We start from the raw sequence: 17,171 nt of genomic DNA, 5'->3' as shown, positions 1-17,171 counted from the left end.
GAAGCATTCCCCCAAACTCTCGAGAGCTTGCACCTCAACTTTCCGCCGTCCCGTCTGCCTGCCTGCTTGCTGCCTCCTTCCGCCATCCGCCCAGAGCACGCTCCCTGTTGCTCAAGAACCACCCGACAATCTGCCGATTCCCGTGCCTCTGGAAAGTCGGTCTGCCCGCCGCTGGGCACCCAGCCCGAGTCCCCCCGTCTCCTCATTCTAGAGCATCATCCTCTCTTTGTCTCCCTGCCACCCGTGTTCGACAGCATCCATCTGCCCCCTCACTCCCCTGGCAGCCTCGACGCCAGATTGAATTCTGAACGCTGCGACGTCGACTCGTGGAGCAGTTAGATGCACCTCACCATACAGCGTCGGGCCCGACAATAGAAAAGAAGCCGGAGTTGTACACGCCATTCCAGACGCTGCAAGTCGAATTCCCTCGCCCCTCCGCCTCGCTACAGCCCCGCTGCTAGACCTCTGTCAATCTCGACACTCCTGTGCGCGCATCTCTGAAGATCTGGCTAGGTAACAGGGTGCGGGAGAGACTGGTCGTGGAGAGGCTTGGGGGTCTTCAAGCCATGTGGGGGGTGGCAGACCTCGAGATCTGACATACCCAGGGTCGAGGTCACAGACAACACAGGGACCAGAGACAGAGAGACGGAAATTGAGAGAAGACGGCCCGTGGGCTGTGAGCCGGACGCCAGCCGCCGCCGCCTGCCACACATGGGAAGCTGCACCGACCAACGAACCTACACGGCTTTCATATCGACTGAGCCCTCGGCAGCCTCTTTCCAGGGGCATTCGGCACTCCTCCTATCGGTCTTTTTGAGCACGTCAATTGCTGGTCGGGGATGGATCCGCGCTTTGCCGTTAGCCGCGACGAACTCTATGATGTTCAGATGGACTTAAAGCGCGTCCATGTGACGCAGCAACAGCACTCTGACAGACTACGGGTACTGGAGAAGCGACAAGCCGACGATGCTGCCTTGAAGTCAGTCTGGAACTCTCCCTTCCCCAGCGCCTTAGGGGGCACCCCCCAGCACGGTTAGTGTTGCCTTCCCCCCTGCCTCGTCCCTTGACGTCCCGCTCATCACCCCATCCAGGGCCCTTGCACATGCCATCCACCGAGCAGTTTAGCGACTTTGACGAGCAGGGTCAGATGTTGCTCGGCGCCCTACAGCTCGAGGCTGAGGACGAACCGATACGAAGAGGGGCTGCCTCGAGGGCCAACAGTGTTCGGTTCGACGAGAGCGCCTTGCACGGTGCAAATTGGGGTGCCCAAAGCGGCCGCCAGTCTGGCGACTTTGGTCCCATCCGCCCCAGTAGTGGCATGGGCGGCCACCAGCTTATGGAGCGTTCGCTCTCTCACAAGTCCGACGGCAGGCACAGCTCGGCGGGCCATTCGGTCCACTCGGTGCACTCTGCCGTGTCGGGGAGGGCTAGCAGTCTGGGCCTTGACACCAACTTCCTAATTGGCGGCAACGAGGATAATTCCCCCCTAGACATCCCGGAACCTCCTCCCATGTTCTACGTTCTGGGCTCTGCCCCGTCTATCATACGGTGCTGGCTGACGACGGAGTGGACATCAGGCGGGCTCCTGTATGCCGTGGTCTGCACGGGGTCACAGAGGTCAACCGTTGAGTACTCGCTCCTTCGAGATCTCGACCTGGTCGCCGGCATCCACAAGGATTCCGATGGTACGCAGAAAATTGAACTTTGCGTCTTCCTGGCCGAAGCGACTGTCACGCAGTCAAACTCGAGGTCCGCGAGCCCAAATCGGTCCCTGCCCAGCATTTCTGCCATCTTTGAAGTAACGGGCACGGAGCAGCCCGAAACAGCAGATGCTCGGAAGAGCATACGCGTTTTCATCGGAAGCCACACACTGAGGCTTCACAGCGCCGATCTTTTACTTTCCCAAAACTCTATGACGCTGTACGGCAACGACCGCGACAAACTCTCGGTGCCGTTTGTGCGGCCCGAGGATGACGCCGCCTTCAAGTACCTGATCACGACCAGTATAGTACCGGGCAAGCTCCGACTGAATGCCACGGCTCCAGAGTTCGTCTCAAGCGAGAAGGGTGGAAAGGGTTCGACTCGAGACACGGCAGGATCTGTCCACTCGGAACCCAAGTCGTCGGAAAGCAGCTCCGAGGACGTGCTGTCGCCCACCACGGAGCGCCCTCGTCAGCCAGTGAAGGCGACAGCCATAAGCAGTACTTCCGAGAGCGGAGGGGAGAGCGAGATGCAGCCCTCGGAGCCGGCCGCGCCCGAGAACTTTGGCAGGGAGAGTTCTGGTTTGGTAAATGGCGTCCGCCGTGGACCCAGTACTGCTATCAAGACTCCGTGGCGGCAGACGGCGGCAGGCCTAAGCGGCGACATTAGTATTCGCGGAGAAAACACGCTCCTGAGTGGCTACCAACCGCCTGCCACGAGGCCGCGCAGCATGAAGGTTCTCAGGCCAACTAAATCTGCCAACCCGTCGTCATTTGCTAAAATAGGGGCGGCGTATGAGCCTGCTCCGACGCAGCGGAACAGCAGTGAGAGCCGGCACAAGGGCCAGGTAGAGGGGGGCGGACAGCCCAATAACGGCAGTGCCGGCAGTTGGTCGGCTCCCCGGCGCAGTCTGAGCACCAGCACCAGCGCTATGCTCGGGAACGCCGGAAGTGGTGGGGATAGCACCAAGCCGTCGCCGGCCAAGCTCCCCGAGGTGGGAACTCCGACTTCGGTCCTTCGTACCGCGAGCAATCCGTTGGGAAGTGCGTCTGCATTTTCCTGGATAAAGCCCAAGACTCCAACAGCCGCGGCCGAGTGACGAGCCTGTCGTCTGAGTTTCCTCCATTTTTCTTTGTCCGAGAAGGGGTCAGCGAGTAATGAGACGGACCAGAGGCAAAGCAAAGACAGCTGACAGGACGCGGTCTAGCGAATTGATGGGCAAGTGAAGAGCGGCCAAAAAAGAAAATAGAAAAACAAATAAAGAACTATTGAACAGCGCATATGGCGGATTGATGGTTGGCAGACGAACATATAGATATTCAGCAGTTATCATCTAATCTAACCGGATGCCGTCGTCCAACCCATAGGGTTCAGTCTCATCATCGTTGGCGGCATTAGACTAGCGTGCCTCTTATTTTGGCGTTTCGGCTCATCTGGCTTGCTACCCAGTGCTTGGAGTTGCCTGCCTATATAAAATCGAGGGCCACATAACCCCTGATACGAAGGTGTTAAATCCTAGGCGACAACAGGCCCTCAAGGGCGGCCTTAGTGTCGCGTCCCGTCTCCTTAACCAAGCCCACAATAGTCTTGAACTCGGCCGCCGCCGCGTCGCCCAGGCACTCGTAGATCCAGCTCTCGCTCGTCGTCACCACGGCGCCCGCCGCCCGCAGCCGCGCCAGCGCCACGCCGACCTCGTCGCGGTTGCAACTGCTGACCCCGTCCGCCAGCACGTAGACACTGTAGCCCGCCGCCAGCGCGTCCAGCGCCGTCTGCGTCACGCAGATGTGCGCCTCGATACCGACGATAACAATCTCGCTCTTCTTTTTTGTCTCTGTCTCTGCCAGCTGCGACGTCACGGCCGGAATCCACATGCTGAACCGCGTCTTGTCCGTGTTGGCCCGCACCAGTCTGCCGCCTCCCTCTTGCAGCTGCGCCTGCAGCTCGGCCACCGTGTCGCCCAGCCGCGCCCGGTTCTGCGTCGTCACGTACACTGGGATCTGCAGCGCCGCGCACGCCCGCAGCATCTTGCTCGTGGTGAGCACGCTACGGCGGGCGGTGTGAGGTAGATAAGTAATGTGCTGGTGCCGGGGGTGTCCATTCATGTTCTTCGTGCTTGTTCCTCTCGGCCCTTGTATATTGATATTGGCAGGTAGGAGATGGAGCGGGCTATTATTGTACGAGAGAAAGGAGGCGATGATTCCGAGGACAGGCGTGGAAGTGGAGGGAGTAGGAAATAAAAACAGAATAGGACAGATAAAAAAGGGGTCAATCGGACTATAGGGGGCAAGAAATAGAGACGGCCTATTTATATAGAGCATAAACAAAATAGAAACATAGACATATGAAATAAACGGAGGCTGAAGAAAACAGAAATATAAAATAACCACATATAGAAAAAACAAAGAGACTGAAACGGAATAGTGAAAATAGACCTACACCTTGTCAAACTCAAAGATGGCGCTACGGAACTTTTCCTGAATGTCGCAGATACTAACACACCCACCATCAGCACCGACACTAAGGGTATGGGAAGAGACAATTAATGATGAGAAAAAATAAAATAAATAAGAAAACTGACAAGAGAGCTGGGTTTTCTGCAGAGTTTGGTCAGCGGCGGTGATAGTGATGATGATGGCAATAGGAGGCGGGAGCAGGGGAAAGGGGTAGGTGTGTGACCTACGAAACCGGCGCTGAGGAGCTGGACTAGCCATAGCGAGATGAATGGCTTGAGCGCAGTTATCGTTTTCTTGCCAAACCCCCAAATAAGGTCGTTAGAATAGGGGCACAGCGTCAACTCGAGATATGGCTGGCTATTGTATGTATGTAAAGGAAGACAAAGACCGACTTGGTCGATTCCTAGCGTCGGGAAGAGCGGGGGTGCGGAACTGTATGTACCCCGACCCGAGACGGGACGGCGAGGGTTTACTTGGGGTAAATTGGCCGAGGGACAAGATAATATGCCCGGCACTTCCCCTCCCTCGCCCCTCACGGGTGTGGCCGACGTTTTAAGAACGTTACGAGTTGCAGATGTATTGCAACGTTCATGGCTTCAAAGCTCTGAGAAGTTATCAACGCGTCCACCACGCCACCAAGCTCAAAGAGATCTTTTATCTGTTTCTTTCTAGCAGACTTTTGAGTCTCGGCAATTCACAACAGAGCAGATTCACCCCAGCAAGAAATGTAATATCCGATACTGCTGCTCTTTTCTCCAATCCAGTGGGCCGAGAGGTGGCTCAGACTTCCAAAATTACAGCTCCACATCACTAAGGTAGAGTAGTTAATGATTTGCGGGATACATGACCACCTAGAAGTCCCCAAACAAAGCTGTGCCTAAGCCATTTCGGGACATGATATCAATAGGACTCCTGAGACATATGAATAACCGGTTTTTACCAAGAGAGAGTAGAGAGTAGCCTCCTATTCCAAGAGGAGATCCAGTGGCCAAGATTCGCCACTCATTCAGAGGCAGAGACGACACTCGAAAAGTCTGACGGTGAATAAAAGCAAGGGCCGGGTACCTCGTCAGCCAGATGCCACCAAAAAAGAAGCAAAGCAGTGACAGGAAGCAATGTATTAGACAAGTTGCACAGGGGGCAGAATCCATGCCGGCCACGTCGGAGTCTGGCACTACGGGACACGCGAGAGCTTTGCGCCCTGCAGCCAGGCGAGATCGCCCCCCACCGTGGCCTGGCGGATGTTGTACAGCTCATCGAGGAAGGCGGCGACAAACGTGCCAGGCCCTCGGACGTCGCTTCTAGATGCAGCTACCTCGGCCGCGATCTCAAAGTGCAGCATGGCGGCAATAGCCGCCACGATCTTGTCCTCTGAGCCGACAGCAACGGCGGCCGAGATGGCAGTGCCTAGCACACAGCCCGTCCCCGTCACCTCGCCGAGATACCGATGCCCGTTCTCGAGACTAAAGGTCCGCTGGCCGTCGCTGATAAAGTCGGTTGGGCCTGTCATGATGACGACCGTCTTCTCGCGCGCCGCGAGCTTCTGCACTAGCTCGGCCTTTTGCTCCGTATTGAGGGTGCTTGAGCTGTCGACACCGCGTTGTTGCAGTTTCTCGTCACCAAACACGGTCAGTATCTCGCCTTCGTTGCCCTTGATGACATCGAGATAGCCGCCGGCCATGATGGTCTTGACAGCTGCGCGCCGCACAGCCGTGGCCCCGGCACTGCGCGTCCTATCATCAGCATGACAAACAACCCGAGTCTAGACGTGGTGGATAAGGTCCAGACGTACCCAACAGGATCGAACACGACGGGCCGACCGGCCTGGTTGTAGGCTCTGAGCGCCTCCAAGTAGTTGGCTAGCCCGTCTGGTGTGACGGTGCCCATGTTGATAACCAGCGACCCTCCCAGTTTGCACAGATCGGCTGCCTCCTGTCCGTAGCTAGACATGATGGGCGACGCGCCAACGGCCAGGGCGAGATTTGCGGCAAAGTTTTGCACGACCTGCCCAGCCCCGTCAGCAACACGAGCAGAGACTCTATTCATGGGCCGCACGCCCATACCAGGTTTGTCATGTTGTGCGAAAGCGGCGTGGTTTTGTGAATTGCAGTGATGGTATCGGCCGCTAAAGCGACGATTTGGAGCGCATCAACAGGCCAGGGCGGGCTCTCTGCGGTTGGCCAACCGAAGTGCGGCGGCCGCTTGACGAGATGCAGCAGTTTATGGGCCGCTGCCTCGGGGTCTGGTGCCGCCATGATGGCGCTCACTAGTGCGACTCCATCGAGCGACTTGGAGGGGGCGGCGCTCTGGAAGAGGACGCGGGCGACATTGGACTCATTGATGCCACCAATGCATACAGTCCGGACGGTGTGGCCGGCATGGGCAACCTCCTGAAGGATGTTCCGTACGCCGGCGGTACCGATGATGTCTTTAGTGTTGGTCTTCCTGTACACGCAGTCAGAAGGAGATAAGCTGAGTTGGGTAAGGGGTAGGGTGGTGTCTCTTGTCTCACGTCGGTGTAGCATAGACGGTACCGATGCCGAGGTAGTCGGCACCACCTTCACAGGCGCGCAGGGCTTGGGCAACGGTGCTCACCGTGACGCCGATGATGGCACGGGGGCCCAGGAGGTGCCTTGCTGTCGACAATTCTGGGAGGAGTACTCAGTAAGTCAAGGATTAGGGTATTTATATTAGAGGAGTTACCGACCCATGTCATCCTGTCCAATGTGGACGCCCTCGCAACCAACGGCCAGGGCCACATCGACGCGGTCGTTGATGAGCAGCGGAACCCCGTAGCGGAGGGTGACATTGCGAAGTCGACGGCCGATGGCGACAAGCTGTGCTGTGTCGCTGGTCTTGTCGCGCAGCTGCACGCAGCCCACGCCGCCCTTGATGGCCTCCTCGACCGCCCACGCGATGTCTCTGTCGCCCAGGATCGCAGGCGTCGAGTCCGTCACGAGGTACAGCGAATAGTCGACGTCTCGAGCGGCCATTGTGGTATTATTTTAGTTGATAGGAGTCCCCTATCCGTATCAGCTAAGTACCTTAACGTTATGGGAACAAACGAAGATGGCCGTCTCCAAAATTAAATTAATTGATAACGACCCCGCCGCTTGCTGCGCAATTGACTCCGAGGAAATTCACTCTGCAGCTGGCAGCAACGGCAGTGGGATGCAACTTCCACCCACGCTTGACGTTCCTTCCACTTTCGCCCCTTTCGCCTTTTCAAAGATAAAATCAGTCTTGGAAGGAGGCATCTACACTTAACTTCCCGATTACGGAGGGTTCTAAAGTGGAAATTGTAACTTGCAACACTTCCTCTCACTTTTTTTTCTAACTGGATATAAGGCGTGCCCATTCAACGTACTTACTCTACCTACACCCAAACCCAAACACAGACACACCCCAACCAGCCCGGATGAAGACCGGACTATGTGTAGTATTTGATTTGCTTGTTTGTATTACACAATCTTATCATTTCATGGGAGTATACCCGGGCTCAAAACACGCCATCTTCCATCTCGGCTTCACATACTATGCCTACTCTGTCGGTCAGGTTGCAGGCGGCCCCGGGACAACAAAAAATGTGATGATGGACCGCCCGGCCACGGACCCCGTGATTGTGCCGTCAGCCGCGACGCTGGCCGTCGTCTTCTCGCAGTTGTGCGTGTTGTCAGACACGTAGGCCACGACGGCCGCCGGCGTCGCGCCCGACACCTTGATGTTGATGTTAGACGCCGAGCTGCCCGTGCTGATGGCCACGACAGCGATGCTGCCGTCGGTGTTCTTGAAGGCCGCCGTCTTCACCCCGCTGCCCCCCGACGAGCCCACGCGTACGGCGCCCGGAAGCACGAATCGCGACCAGTTGGCCAGGGCCCACAGCCGCTTGGCCACCTCGTACGTGTTGGTACGGTTGTCCACCTTGATGAGCTTCTCGTTGGTGTTGGGGTTCGGCCATTGCACGCCCTCCCAATACACGTAGCCCGAGACGCCGTTGTTGACCACGGCCGAGTACACGTTGTTGGCCCACGTCAAGCCCTCGCCCGCCCCGCCGCTCCCGTACCAAGATGTCGACCACCCCCCGTTGAGGTCGCACTGCTCCGACAGCCAGACGGGCACCTTGGTGTTCATAGCCCCCGACGGCCCTCCCGTGTACGTGTGTGATGTGACGGCCTTGAGCATACTCTCGGCACCGGCCGACTTGATTGCGTTGGTCATGCTGACCTGGTTGCCCCAGCCCTCCGAGTCGCAGCAGACGATGCCCGTCGTGTTCCCCAGACCCGCCGCCTGAACCGTCGGGTACAGCACCTTGATGAAGTCGGCCGCTTGTGCTCCACTCGATGACATGCTAGCGTAGCTGGCGCTGAACTCAGGCTCGTTGAGAAATCCCAGATGCGACACGTTGACGCCGGCATCGCGGTAGAACTTGACATAGGCTACCAGGTAGTCTGCATATGCTTGCCGCCAGTCTCCGCTCGAGCACGTCGCCCCGGGCACGCCGCAGATCGCGCCTCCGTTGGTCTCTTGTCCGTTCGTCTTCATATAGCCCGGCGCACTCCAGGCGTCTGTTCAAAGCATGGCGCCCGCTGTCAGCCGCTTTTCTGCCTAAGTGCTCTCACCCCATTCTCCAGTCAGAGTCTGTCTACCTACCGGCGTAGATTCCCTTGACCCCATATGTGTTGATAGCCTCCTGCGCCACCCACAGTTGTCCGCTGTCTTTGCCGTCCCATTGGTATTGTGGCGCAGCTTTGGGCCCGCCGGGGTTTTTGGGCGCAAACGTGTTCATGTGGTCCGAACTGCTGTCTGGGCTCGATCCGATGCCCACCCGGAGGATAGTGAAGCCTGCTCCCGACGTCCTGTTAAAGAGAAGGTCTAGCAGCTCGCGCTGCTTCGTCTTGTCTGACAAGTTGGTGATGAGATTGGCCCGCTGGAAGGCCACAGAGAAGCCGAAGCCATCCATTGTCTGGTATGTCTTGGACAAGTCGACCGTGACGGTGCTCGACGACTGGCGCTCAGTGAGCACGGCCTCGCCGCCGACACGGCCAACAGCCGCGGCTGCCGTGAGAAGGACCGTTTCCGAAAGGCGCATGTTGACGGCAACGGCAGTTACAAGACTAAACTTGCGGCTTTCTTCCCCGCGTGGTAAGCTTACAAGGGCGGCTAGCCGTGTTTCTTATACATTGCAAGGCGAGTTCCCTTCAACCTTTGTAGCCGCCGCCCAACACCATCTCTGGAGGAAGGGAGGTCCTGGGTGGCCTGTGTCCCTGTTTCTGCGTTTACCCCATATTGCGTTGTGTGGGGAGCATGTCTATCTTTGATTGCGCTGGCCCGCAGGTGTGGCAGGTCCAGGAACAACATCGATTTGATTACGAAGGGACATGATATGTTATTCTTCTTTTCTGGGGAAATCAGAGAGATATCCTCTCGACCGGGCCAGCAAAAAGGGTACCATATGGCATGCCCTGCGAAGCATCGGGCATTTTATCCGGCGAGTAGAGACGAAAGTCTAAACAAGTTTCGCACAAGCCGGCACTGCGAGGTTTCCCCATCCACTGGATATAGAGTGGTCTTGCTATTTGGACGAGTCTTGGCCAATGCGGGGGAGAGCAGAGCGAGAAATGAAGGCGGGATTCCGTCTCCCCTCCTTTTCCCAAGTCGGGCAAAGAAAAATAAATAATAATAAAAGAGGGAAGTGATAGTGCCCAGACGGACGCGGGTAAATTCCCCGCCTCCCATACATGGACTTTTCGATGTGTGACGACAACACTCCTCCCGTTCGCCCCGGTCGAATTTACCCACAAGCAACGCGGCGCACCTTTTTGGGCATATATACGCGTGGGTGTGAGTGGTGGTGTCTTACCTTGCCTGGTCCGGGAGGAGGGAGTTTGTTTGTGAAAAGAAAAGAAAAGCCCGAGGCCCGGCATGCAACTCCCGGGATCGAAAACGAAGAGGCCATGGAGATAGACAGGTAAACTGCTGTTGTGGGGTTGGTTGCATGCCCGCCCAGGTCTCCGGGGCTCCAGATGATGGTCCTTGGAGAACGGGCCGGCGTCAGCTGGGGGGTTTCTTTTCCTTTGGTAGATACTACCTACATAGTTAGCTGCTAATTTGATATGTAGTGGGTTTGAGTTGGATCCAGATGCCGATAGCCGGCCGTCCTTCTCTTGTCATCCCCCTCCCCCACGGCCCACGGTTGAGGTCGGAGATGTGATCAAGCTGTTATGTTCGTGTGTGGTAAACTAGTACGCAGAACGCGGGTGCAGTATGTATGTGTGAGTTGATGTGTGATACGCAAGACTACGTACCCAAGGTACGAATACCAAGCCCGCGGCTTTTTGAGAGAGATATATATACATGTCACCCCGTTCCGTTCCATCGTGCCTAGCAAGCTAGGCCGGGGCGCCTTCGGCAGCGTAGTCAGTCCAGTGGTCCATCACGCGCAGCACAGGGTCGAACAGCATGGATCCAAAGGTGCCGCCACCATCGCCACCATCACCGCCGCCGCCACCGCCGGACAGGTCGTACCAGAACTCGCTGCCGAGGTCGTGCATCAGCCCGTTCAGGTCCAGGGCCGTAAACGTGAGGCTTGGCACGGGTGCTGTGCTGTACAGCTCGTGCGTGTTGTTGTGCGCCGTGTCGAGCTCGCTGCGCTGTGGCGTGGGTGGAGGAGGTTGGTGTTAGTTGGGTGAGTGGGTAGTTTTTTTTTTTTTTTTGGAAGGGGGGGGGGGGGGGGGGGGACGAGGGAGAAAAGGGGGAAAGAGAAAAGGTGGAGAGAGGAAGGGGGAAATAAAAAAGGGGAAGGGGCAGCAAAACAACAGCCCATGGCCACTGGCTCAGGCTGTGGCTTGTTTGCTTTCACCGTTCACTCACCACCGCCGTGAACAGGCTGGCTGCTTTTTTCATCAGCCTGTCGTAAGGATCATTCTCCTCAACCGTATTCTCCTCATCCTCATCGTCATCTTCGTTTCCGATATCGACATCCTCGCCATCTCCCACATCTCCCTCACCACCGCCCCTGCTCTTCCCCTTTGGCCGCCGCCGTCGCCGTACCTGCCGCCGCATCTGGGAAATGTACATCATCTCAGCGAGCTGGCGCTCGAAATACGCGTCAAAGGCTAGCAAACTGCGCACGCGCGCGGGGTCCCAGCCGGGAGCGTGGCAGGTCATGAGGCGCGTGGCGGTGACGAAGGCGTAGACGAAGTCGAACGACGTCATGCAGATGAAGCGCGGCGGGGTTGCGCCCGCCGGCTGCGCGTAGCGGTGGTCGAGGTACGCCTTGACGGCGTGCAGGCACTGCCAGAGCAGTTCGATGCGCTGCACGTCCGGGACGCCGGCGGCGGTTTTGGTTGTGGTTGTAGTTGTGGCTGGCTCTAGTCCGAGCTTTTCAAATAGGATGATTTCTGACGTGTACATGTGTCCGGCGAGCGACGCTGTTCGTGATAGATGACAAGAAATGATGAGCCATGTACGCAGGGATAGAGGGAAATGCTTACGGTTCTCCCGCACGTGCGGCGCCAGCGACGCTTTGAACGCCTGCAGCTGCTGCTGGAAGCTCGCGACGAGCATGGCCAGCGGCAGGCCTTCGCCGGCGCTGGCGCGGTACCCCAGGGTCTGGGAGATTGTCTGGGACAACTGCTGCTGGCGTACGAGGGCGACTAGGAGGCCGTCAGAGGCGTACTCCATGCGGCTCTCGATGGTGCGGCAGCAGTTGGCCAGGAGCGACGGGTCCATCAGGGCGTCATGCTTGTTGCCGGTGTTGTATGTTCTACATTCCGGCCCCGAAGTTGTTAGCAGCCGGCTAGTATCGTCTCAGCTATATATGCTGCGGGGGGGACACAAAACAAAATAGACAAAATAAGTTTAAAGGGGTAATATAAGTAAACATACAAGGCCACTTGGTAAAAGGTGCCCGCATACGCGCGCATCAGCTCCAGATAGTCAGGGGGATGGGCGGCGGGGGCGCCGCTGAGCTCGGCCGGGAACTGCAGCAGCAGCTCGCCAATGCCGAGGTTGGTGCACATGGACCGCATGAGGAACAACAGGTTGGCCATCTGGACGCTGCGGAGGTTGTAGTGGTACCTGTGTTTCTCGTTAACAACTCCCTTTCTAGCAACATAAAAAAAAAGGGGCTGCCTGCATACCAGGCTATCAGCAACTGCAGGCCCTGCAGGACGTCGAGGCTCTTCAGCGGCGTGATGAAGGCGGCCGCGACAATCTCGCGTAGTAGATCGTCGGCCATGACCACCTGGCGCTTGCCGTGCAGGTGGCACGCGGCCACCATGAGAGCCTTCCAGAGAAAGGGCCGCTGGTGCCGCAGCTGGGCCGAGCCGAGATGCAGCGGTGGGATGGCGAACGGGTGCAGATGGGAGAACTCGGCGTTGTACTGGGCCAGCAGGCCGTCGGCTTCGGTGCCCTCGGGCCATTGTGGGACCTGTTGTTGCTGTTGTTGCTGTTGTTGCTGCTGCTGTTGCTGTTGCTGTGTCTGCGGTACGTCTTGCTGCTGCTGCTGCTCCTGTTGCTGAGCCAAATCCAACCGTGGTTCCGGAAGCGGCTGCAAAGGAGACGAGGCCTGTTGCGCCTGGGCCGACGTCTGCGAGGTCCTCTCGGAGAAGTCGCCAAAGGACTCCTCGGGAAAGATGTTAAAGACGTGCCACACGGGTGTGCCGGTGTTCCGGAATAGCAGGTTACTAGTGGGTTGGGCCGGGAGACCGATACCGAGAGCGCGAGCTGGCACGGGAGCAGGCACGGGAGCGGGAGTGGCGTCCGAGTCGGGCGGGCTGGGCGGCGGCGGCGGGTGGTGCAGGCTCGAGGCCGGGGCTGGGCCCAGCTCGAGGCGAGCCGACAGGTCCTCGAGCCTCTTCTCCAGCTCGGCGACGCGGCCGGGCTTGGGGTCTTTGCGCTTCTTGGGCTGCTGCGTCGTCGGCGCCTGCGTCGAACACGGCTTGGCCAGGCGGTGGCATCTTGTCATCCCTGGGTTAGCACGTCGTACATGTACATGCAGACTCGACACCTAGGTAGCCAACCCGTGGAACACAGACAGACATGCTGGGCTCTGCATGGCCGCCCGCTTAGCATATCTGGCAGTGCTCCGCCGGACCATCGCAACCACTCCGCCGGAGAAGGAGGGAGGGGTGTGTGTGCAGGCTCCCACGACTCTCTCTGCTGATGGATATAGGGGGTATAGCTTACCGCTCGCATTTCCCTTTCCCTTGGCCGTCCGGGCCTGGCACGCATCTTGATTTGGCACGAGCACACGTAGCACAGGCACGCGGCCCCTTGAAGATGCCCCTTGGCTGTGCGTGTGCGGCCGGAGACTCCATCGATGGCCGCTCCCGAGGTTTGTCCTGTCGTCTACCTAAGCTATCTAATTCCCGGCATGAGACTAGCCACATACGGAGCTATAGGCACGTATAAACAAGCACAAACAAACACCTTTTCTTCATGGTTCCCAGGTACGAAGCAGGACCCGATGGAACAGAAGCAGATGTTGACTTTGACTTTGGACACCGTCAGACGGCAGGCAAACAAACCGCGAGAAGGGAGAGAAGGGAACGTGAACAGAGAAAAAGAATAGAGAGAAAGAACAAGACGAAGAAGAGAGCGAGCGCCGCGTGATGGTGTGTAGCCCATGTCCATCATGCCCAAACCCAACGGCCGTCTTCGACTTACACCCCGATAGGCCACTGGAATGTAGTCAGAGCTGGGGACTCGCTGGCAGGGGGCAACGAGCTCCGGCGGAGTTGAGCAATCCGTCCGACTCCGTTCCTACGGCAGACCACAGGCGACATACCTTGCCCCTGGATAAACACAGCGTCGCATTGTCGCGACCGGCCAACCACAGCCAACTTTGCGTATAGCGCACTGCAGGCCCCCGTAGCGCTCGCTCTTGGTCTCGCGCCGAGTCCGCTGGCTTGGCTTGGCTGCAGCAACCCATCCCCCCAGTCTGCAGTCTGCCTGCGGCTCAACTTGTCCCACCACTTCACCCCGCTTCATCGATCTCACCCACAAACACACGACATTAGCCATGTTGACGGCAACACATCATACCTCTCCGCGCCACTTCCAGTCCAAATTCAAGCAAAATAATAACACAGCTCTGCAGTGTTGGCACTTCAATCAAGCGGCCTACCTAAGGTACCTTCCCCGCCAACGCACTCGTAAGTGTTTTGAATGTATTCAAAAATTGATCACCCCCTTTCACAGGGGGGATTCAGATATATTTTGTTATAAATATGTTCCCAAATTTTGCATGGGAAGGCAGCTAAAAGAATCGAATTTTTTGACCGGAAGAGATCCGTCAGGGACACAAGACTCCCAGGCCTTCTCATCATCACCACATACGGGCTTTTCCCTCGACCGACCGCTCGCTCTAATGAATGTGTGATTTTAGGTCTGCTGAGCTTTGTCATTGACCTCTTGTCGCCGTCTTCGAGCTGCGCCGGAGAGACGAAAAGGGGTCATCGGCCGATAACCCATCACTAGCAAGCGCGAAACAAGAGCACTGAAAACAGATAGTGCGTCAACCAAGCAGCCAGCCCTAAGCAGCTCCGGCAGCAGCAGCGGGGGCACTGGCGCTCGACCCCTCCAGCTCAAGCTCGAGGAGCCTCTCGGTCAGCCCGCGGCTGCTGCCACCGGGAGATGCAGCCAAGATGGCGCGAGTGGCTTCGGTGACGCCAAGCTGCTCGTTGGTCCACAGCGGAGCCTCGGCCACGGCATTGGCCTCGCCGACGCCGATGAAGCCGCCTTCGGCCGCCCACTCGCTGGTTCGCTTGATGCCCAGCTCTTTCCAGATGGACTCAATCGCAGCAACCAGGTGATCGCGGTAAGGCTTGGTATGGCCGGGCGTGGGGGTGATGCGAAGGCGCTCCTGGCCGACGGGGACCGTGGGGTAGTTGATGCTCTGCACGTAAATGTCGTGATCCTTCAGCAGCTTGTCGCTCGCCTTCTTAGCCAGCTCGGCGTTGCCCACAAGCACGGGAATGATGTGGCTCGGGTTCGGGATGACGGGGATGTCGCGCTCGCCGAGCGCCTCTTTGACGGCTCGCGTGTGGAGTTGCTGTAGCCGGCGGTCACCGCCGTAATCCATCTGGTACTCAATGGCCGTCCGGGCGCCTGCCATGACGGCGGGCGGCAGCGTCGTGGTGAAGATGAAGCCAGGTGCAAGCGACCGCACCGTGTCGATCAGCTTGGCGGTGCCGGCAATGTAGCCACCCACGCACCCGTATGCCTTGCCCAAGGTGGCCGTGATGATGTCAATGCGGTCCATGATGGTGCCGCGCGGGGCGCCGCGGGCGTGGGCCTCAAAGTCGAGGTGCTCGGCGACGCCGGCGCCGTGCGGGCCGTACATGCCCACGGCATGCACCTCGTCGAGGAAGGTCAGGGCGCCGTACTTTTCGGCCAAGTCGCAGATCTCAGCGATGGGCCCAATGGAGCCGCACATGCTGTAGACGGACTCGAAGGCGATGATCTTGGGCACCTGCAGGGGCAGCGACGCCAGCTTCTGCTCGAGGTCGTGGACATCGTTGTGCTTGAAGATGATCTTGCGGGCGCCCGAGTGGCGGATGCCCTGGATCATGGAGGCGTGGTTCAGGCTGTCGGACAGGATGACGCAGTCGGGCATCTTGCTGCCGAGGGTGGCCAGGGTGGCGTCGTTGGCGACGTAGCATGAGCTGAAGACGAGACCGGCCTCCTTGGCGTGCAGGCGGGCAATCGCGTGCTCCAGCTCGACGGCATGGCGATTGTGACCCGAGATGTTGCGGGTGCCGCCGGCGCCGGCGCCGTACTCGTCGAGGGTGTCGTGCATGGCGCGCAGCACCTGGGGGTTGCGGCCCATGCCGAGGTAGTCATTGGCGCACCACACGTCGACGCGGTCCTCCCGGTTGGCCATGTGGGCGCGCGGGAACTCGCGGGCCAGGCGGTTGATGTTGTTGAAGTAGCGGTACGACTTGTCCTTGTGTTTCTTGCCCAGCTCGGCCTCGTAGAACCCCTCGTAGTCAAACTTGGAGCCGTGCGTAGAGGGTCGGGGGCTGGGAGCCATACCGGGAGCCACACCGGCGCCGGCGGCAGTGGCAGCGGAAGTGGCAGCTTGCTGCTGCTTCAGGGGCAGGCGGGGTGGGAGTTGCACTGGAGGGCGTCTTGGCAGTCAGCATACAAGAACATGTCATGTCTACAGGAGCTCGTGGGAAGCCAGCAAGGCAACGCACCCTTGTCCAACAAGGAGTCCTCGACGGCGCGGGCGTCCTTGGAGCGGCTGGTGTGCAGCCTGGCCTTGCCCGACCTCTCGCGGTGGCCGGCAAAGGTGGAAGCAGCGGCACCGTGGAAGCCGGCGTGCTGGTGGTGGTTGCTGCCGAGGCGGGCCGACTGCACAGCAATGGCCTTACCCATGACGGGGCAGCGGCGGGCGAGCACCTGCAGCTTCGAGATGGCGCCACCGCAAGGAGAGGGAGCGACGGCGGGCCGGACCGCGGTTGCGGTTGCGGTGGCAGCCGTCGTCATGGCCCGAAGCCCGGCGGCCGTAGCCTTTCTCATGAAGGGGCACATGGCCTTGGACTGGCGGAGTACCGAATCCATGCTTGCTTGATCTTCTCGATCTTCTTCTTCTTGGCCTGGTCTTTTGCTTTTTGCGATTGATGCCTTTCGATGTCTGTCAGTCAATGGAATGGCAGCCAGACGAAACGAAACGGAACAGCTGGCTCGACGAGAACGGCGCAGGTTTCCAATTCGTTTTGGCGGCGACTTGGAAGAGGAGGATGTGGAGGGGGGGTGGTTGACTAAGTGGCTGTATGTACCTGGCAGGTACGGACTGTAAGGCCTACTAGTAAGCAGAGAGGGAGGGGCACGAGAAAAAAAAATTCGGAGCAAGAACAGGCGAGAATGGCGAGCGGCACGAAACTGCTTGCTGGGTTGGACAAGTAAAAACTGACTTTCACACCCGAAGCAGCAAAGATCCAGAACACCTCAATCAGGTCACTTCCAAAAGTCCAAAGAGGAGAAAAGCCGTGCTCGAGTGGGAAAGGG

General features: G+C 58.4%; 6 protein-coding genes across 6 annotated transcripts; 1 reads left to right on the top strand and 5 right to left on the bottom strand.

The window, feature by feature from the left end:
* Nucleotides 1-839: 839 nt before the first annotated feature.
* B0T26DRAFT_641803 (uncharacterized protein) lies at nucleotides 840-2,800 on the top strand (the record flags this gene model as incomplete). Its single annotated transcript, XM_060437375.1, has 2 exons — nucleotides 840-1,032; nucleotides 1,092-2,800. The coding sequence occupies 2 exons, from the start codon at nucleotides 840-842 to the stop codon at nucleotides 2,798-2,800; spliced, it is 1,902 nt and encodes a 633-aa protein (XP_060298296.1).
* A 204-nt stretch (nucleotides 2,801-3,004) lies between these two features.
* On the bottom strand, nucleotides 3,005-4,657 carry B0T26DRAFT_216113 (Isochorismatase-like protein). Its single transcript, XM_060433815.1, has 4 exons — nucleotides 4,382-4,657; nucleotides 4,280-4,295; nucleotides 4,138-4,191; nucleotides 3,005-3,744 (listed from the first exon to the last, which is right to left on the bottom strand). The coding sequence occupies exons 1-4, from the start codon at nucleotides 4,410-4,412 to the stop codon at nucleotides 3,210-3,212; spliced, it is 636 nt and encodes a 211-aa protein (XP_060298295.1). The 5' UTR covers nucleotides 4,413-4,657; the 3' UTR covers nucleotides 3,005-3,209.
* A 671-nt stretch (nucleotides 4,658-5,328) lies between these two features.
* On the bottom strand, nucleotides 5,329-7,147 carry B0T26DRAFT_739628 (Hydroxyethylthiazole kinase family-domain-containing protein; the record flags this gene model as incomplete). The annotated part of the gene is made up of 5 exons (XM_060443736.1): nucleotides 5,329-5,878; nucleotides 5,947-6,158; nucleotides 6,218-6,599; nucleotides 6,667-6,802; nucleotides 6,862-7,147. 5 exons carry the CDS (start codon nucleotides 7,145-7,147, stop codon nucleotides 5,329-5,331), a joined length of 1,566 nt encoding a protein of 521 aa, XP_060298294.1.
* A 559-nt stretch (nucleotides 7,148-7,706) lies between these two features.
* B0T26DRAFT_739627 (glycoside hydrolase superfamily) lies at nucleotides 7,707-9,243 on the bottom strand (the record flags this gene model as incomplete). The annotated part of the gene is made up of 2 exons (XM_060443735.1): nucleotides 7,707-8,719; nucleotides 8,805-9,243. The coding sequence occupies 2 exons, from the start codon at nucleotides 9,241-9,243 to the stop codon at nucleotides 7,707-7,709; spliced, it is 1,452 nt and encodes a 483-aa protein (XP_060298293.1).
* Nucleotides 9,244-10,882: 1,639 nt separating this feature from the next.
* On the bottom strand, nucleotides 10,883-12,572 carry B0T26DRAFT_702457 (uncharacterized protein). Its single transcript, XM_060441630.1, has 4 exons — nucleotides 12,296-12,572; nucleotides 12,042-12,233; nucleotides 11,648-11,919; nucleotides 10,883-11,584 (listed from the first exon to the last, which is right to left on the bottom strand). The coding sequence occupies exons 1-4, from the start codon at nucleotides 12,433-12,435 to the stop codon at nucleotides 11,010-11,012; spliced, it is 1,179 nt and encodes a 392-aa protein (XP_060298292.1). The 5' UTR covers nucleotides 12,436-12,572; the 3' UTR covers nucleotides 10,883-11,009.
* A 2,119-nt stretch (nucleotides 12,573-14,691) lies between these two features.
* On the bottom strand, nucleotides 14,692-16,724 carry B0T26DRAFT_739625 (pyridoxal phosphate-dependent transferase; the record flags this gene model as incomplete). The annotated part of the gene is made up of 2 exons (XM_060443734.1): nucleotides 14,692-16,180; nucleotides 16,306-16,724. 2 exons carry the CDS (start codon nucleotides 16,722-16,724, stop codon nucleotides 14,692-14,694), a joined length of 1,908 nt encoding a protein of 635 aa, XP_060298291.1.
* Nucleotides 16,725-17,171: the final 447 nt, after the last annotated feature.

This window comes from Lasiosphaeria miniovina (genome assembly GCF_030549165.1).
Source record: "Lasiosphaeria miniovina strain SMH2392-1A chromosome Unknown B0T26scaffold_3, whole genome shotgun sequence".
NCBI lineage: Eukaryota > Fungi > Ascomycota > Sordariomycetes > Sordariales > Lasiosphaeriaceae > Lasiosphaeria > Lasiosphaeria miniovina.
The sequence above is the reverse complement of the archived record's forward strand: the minus strand, read 5'-3'. Positions and strand labels throughout refer to the sequence as shown.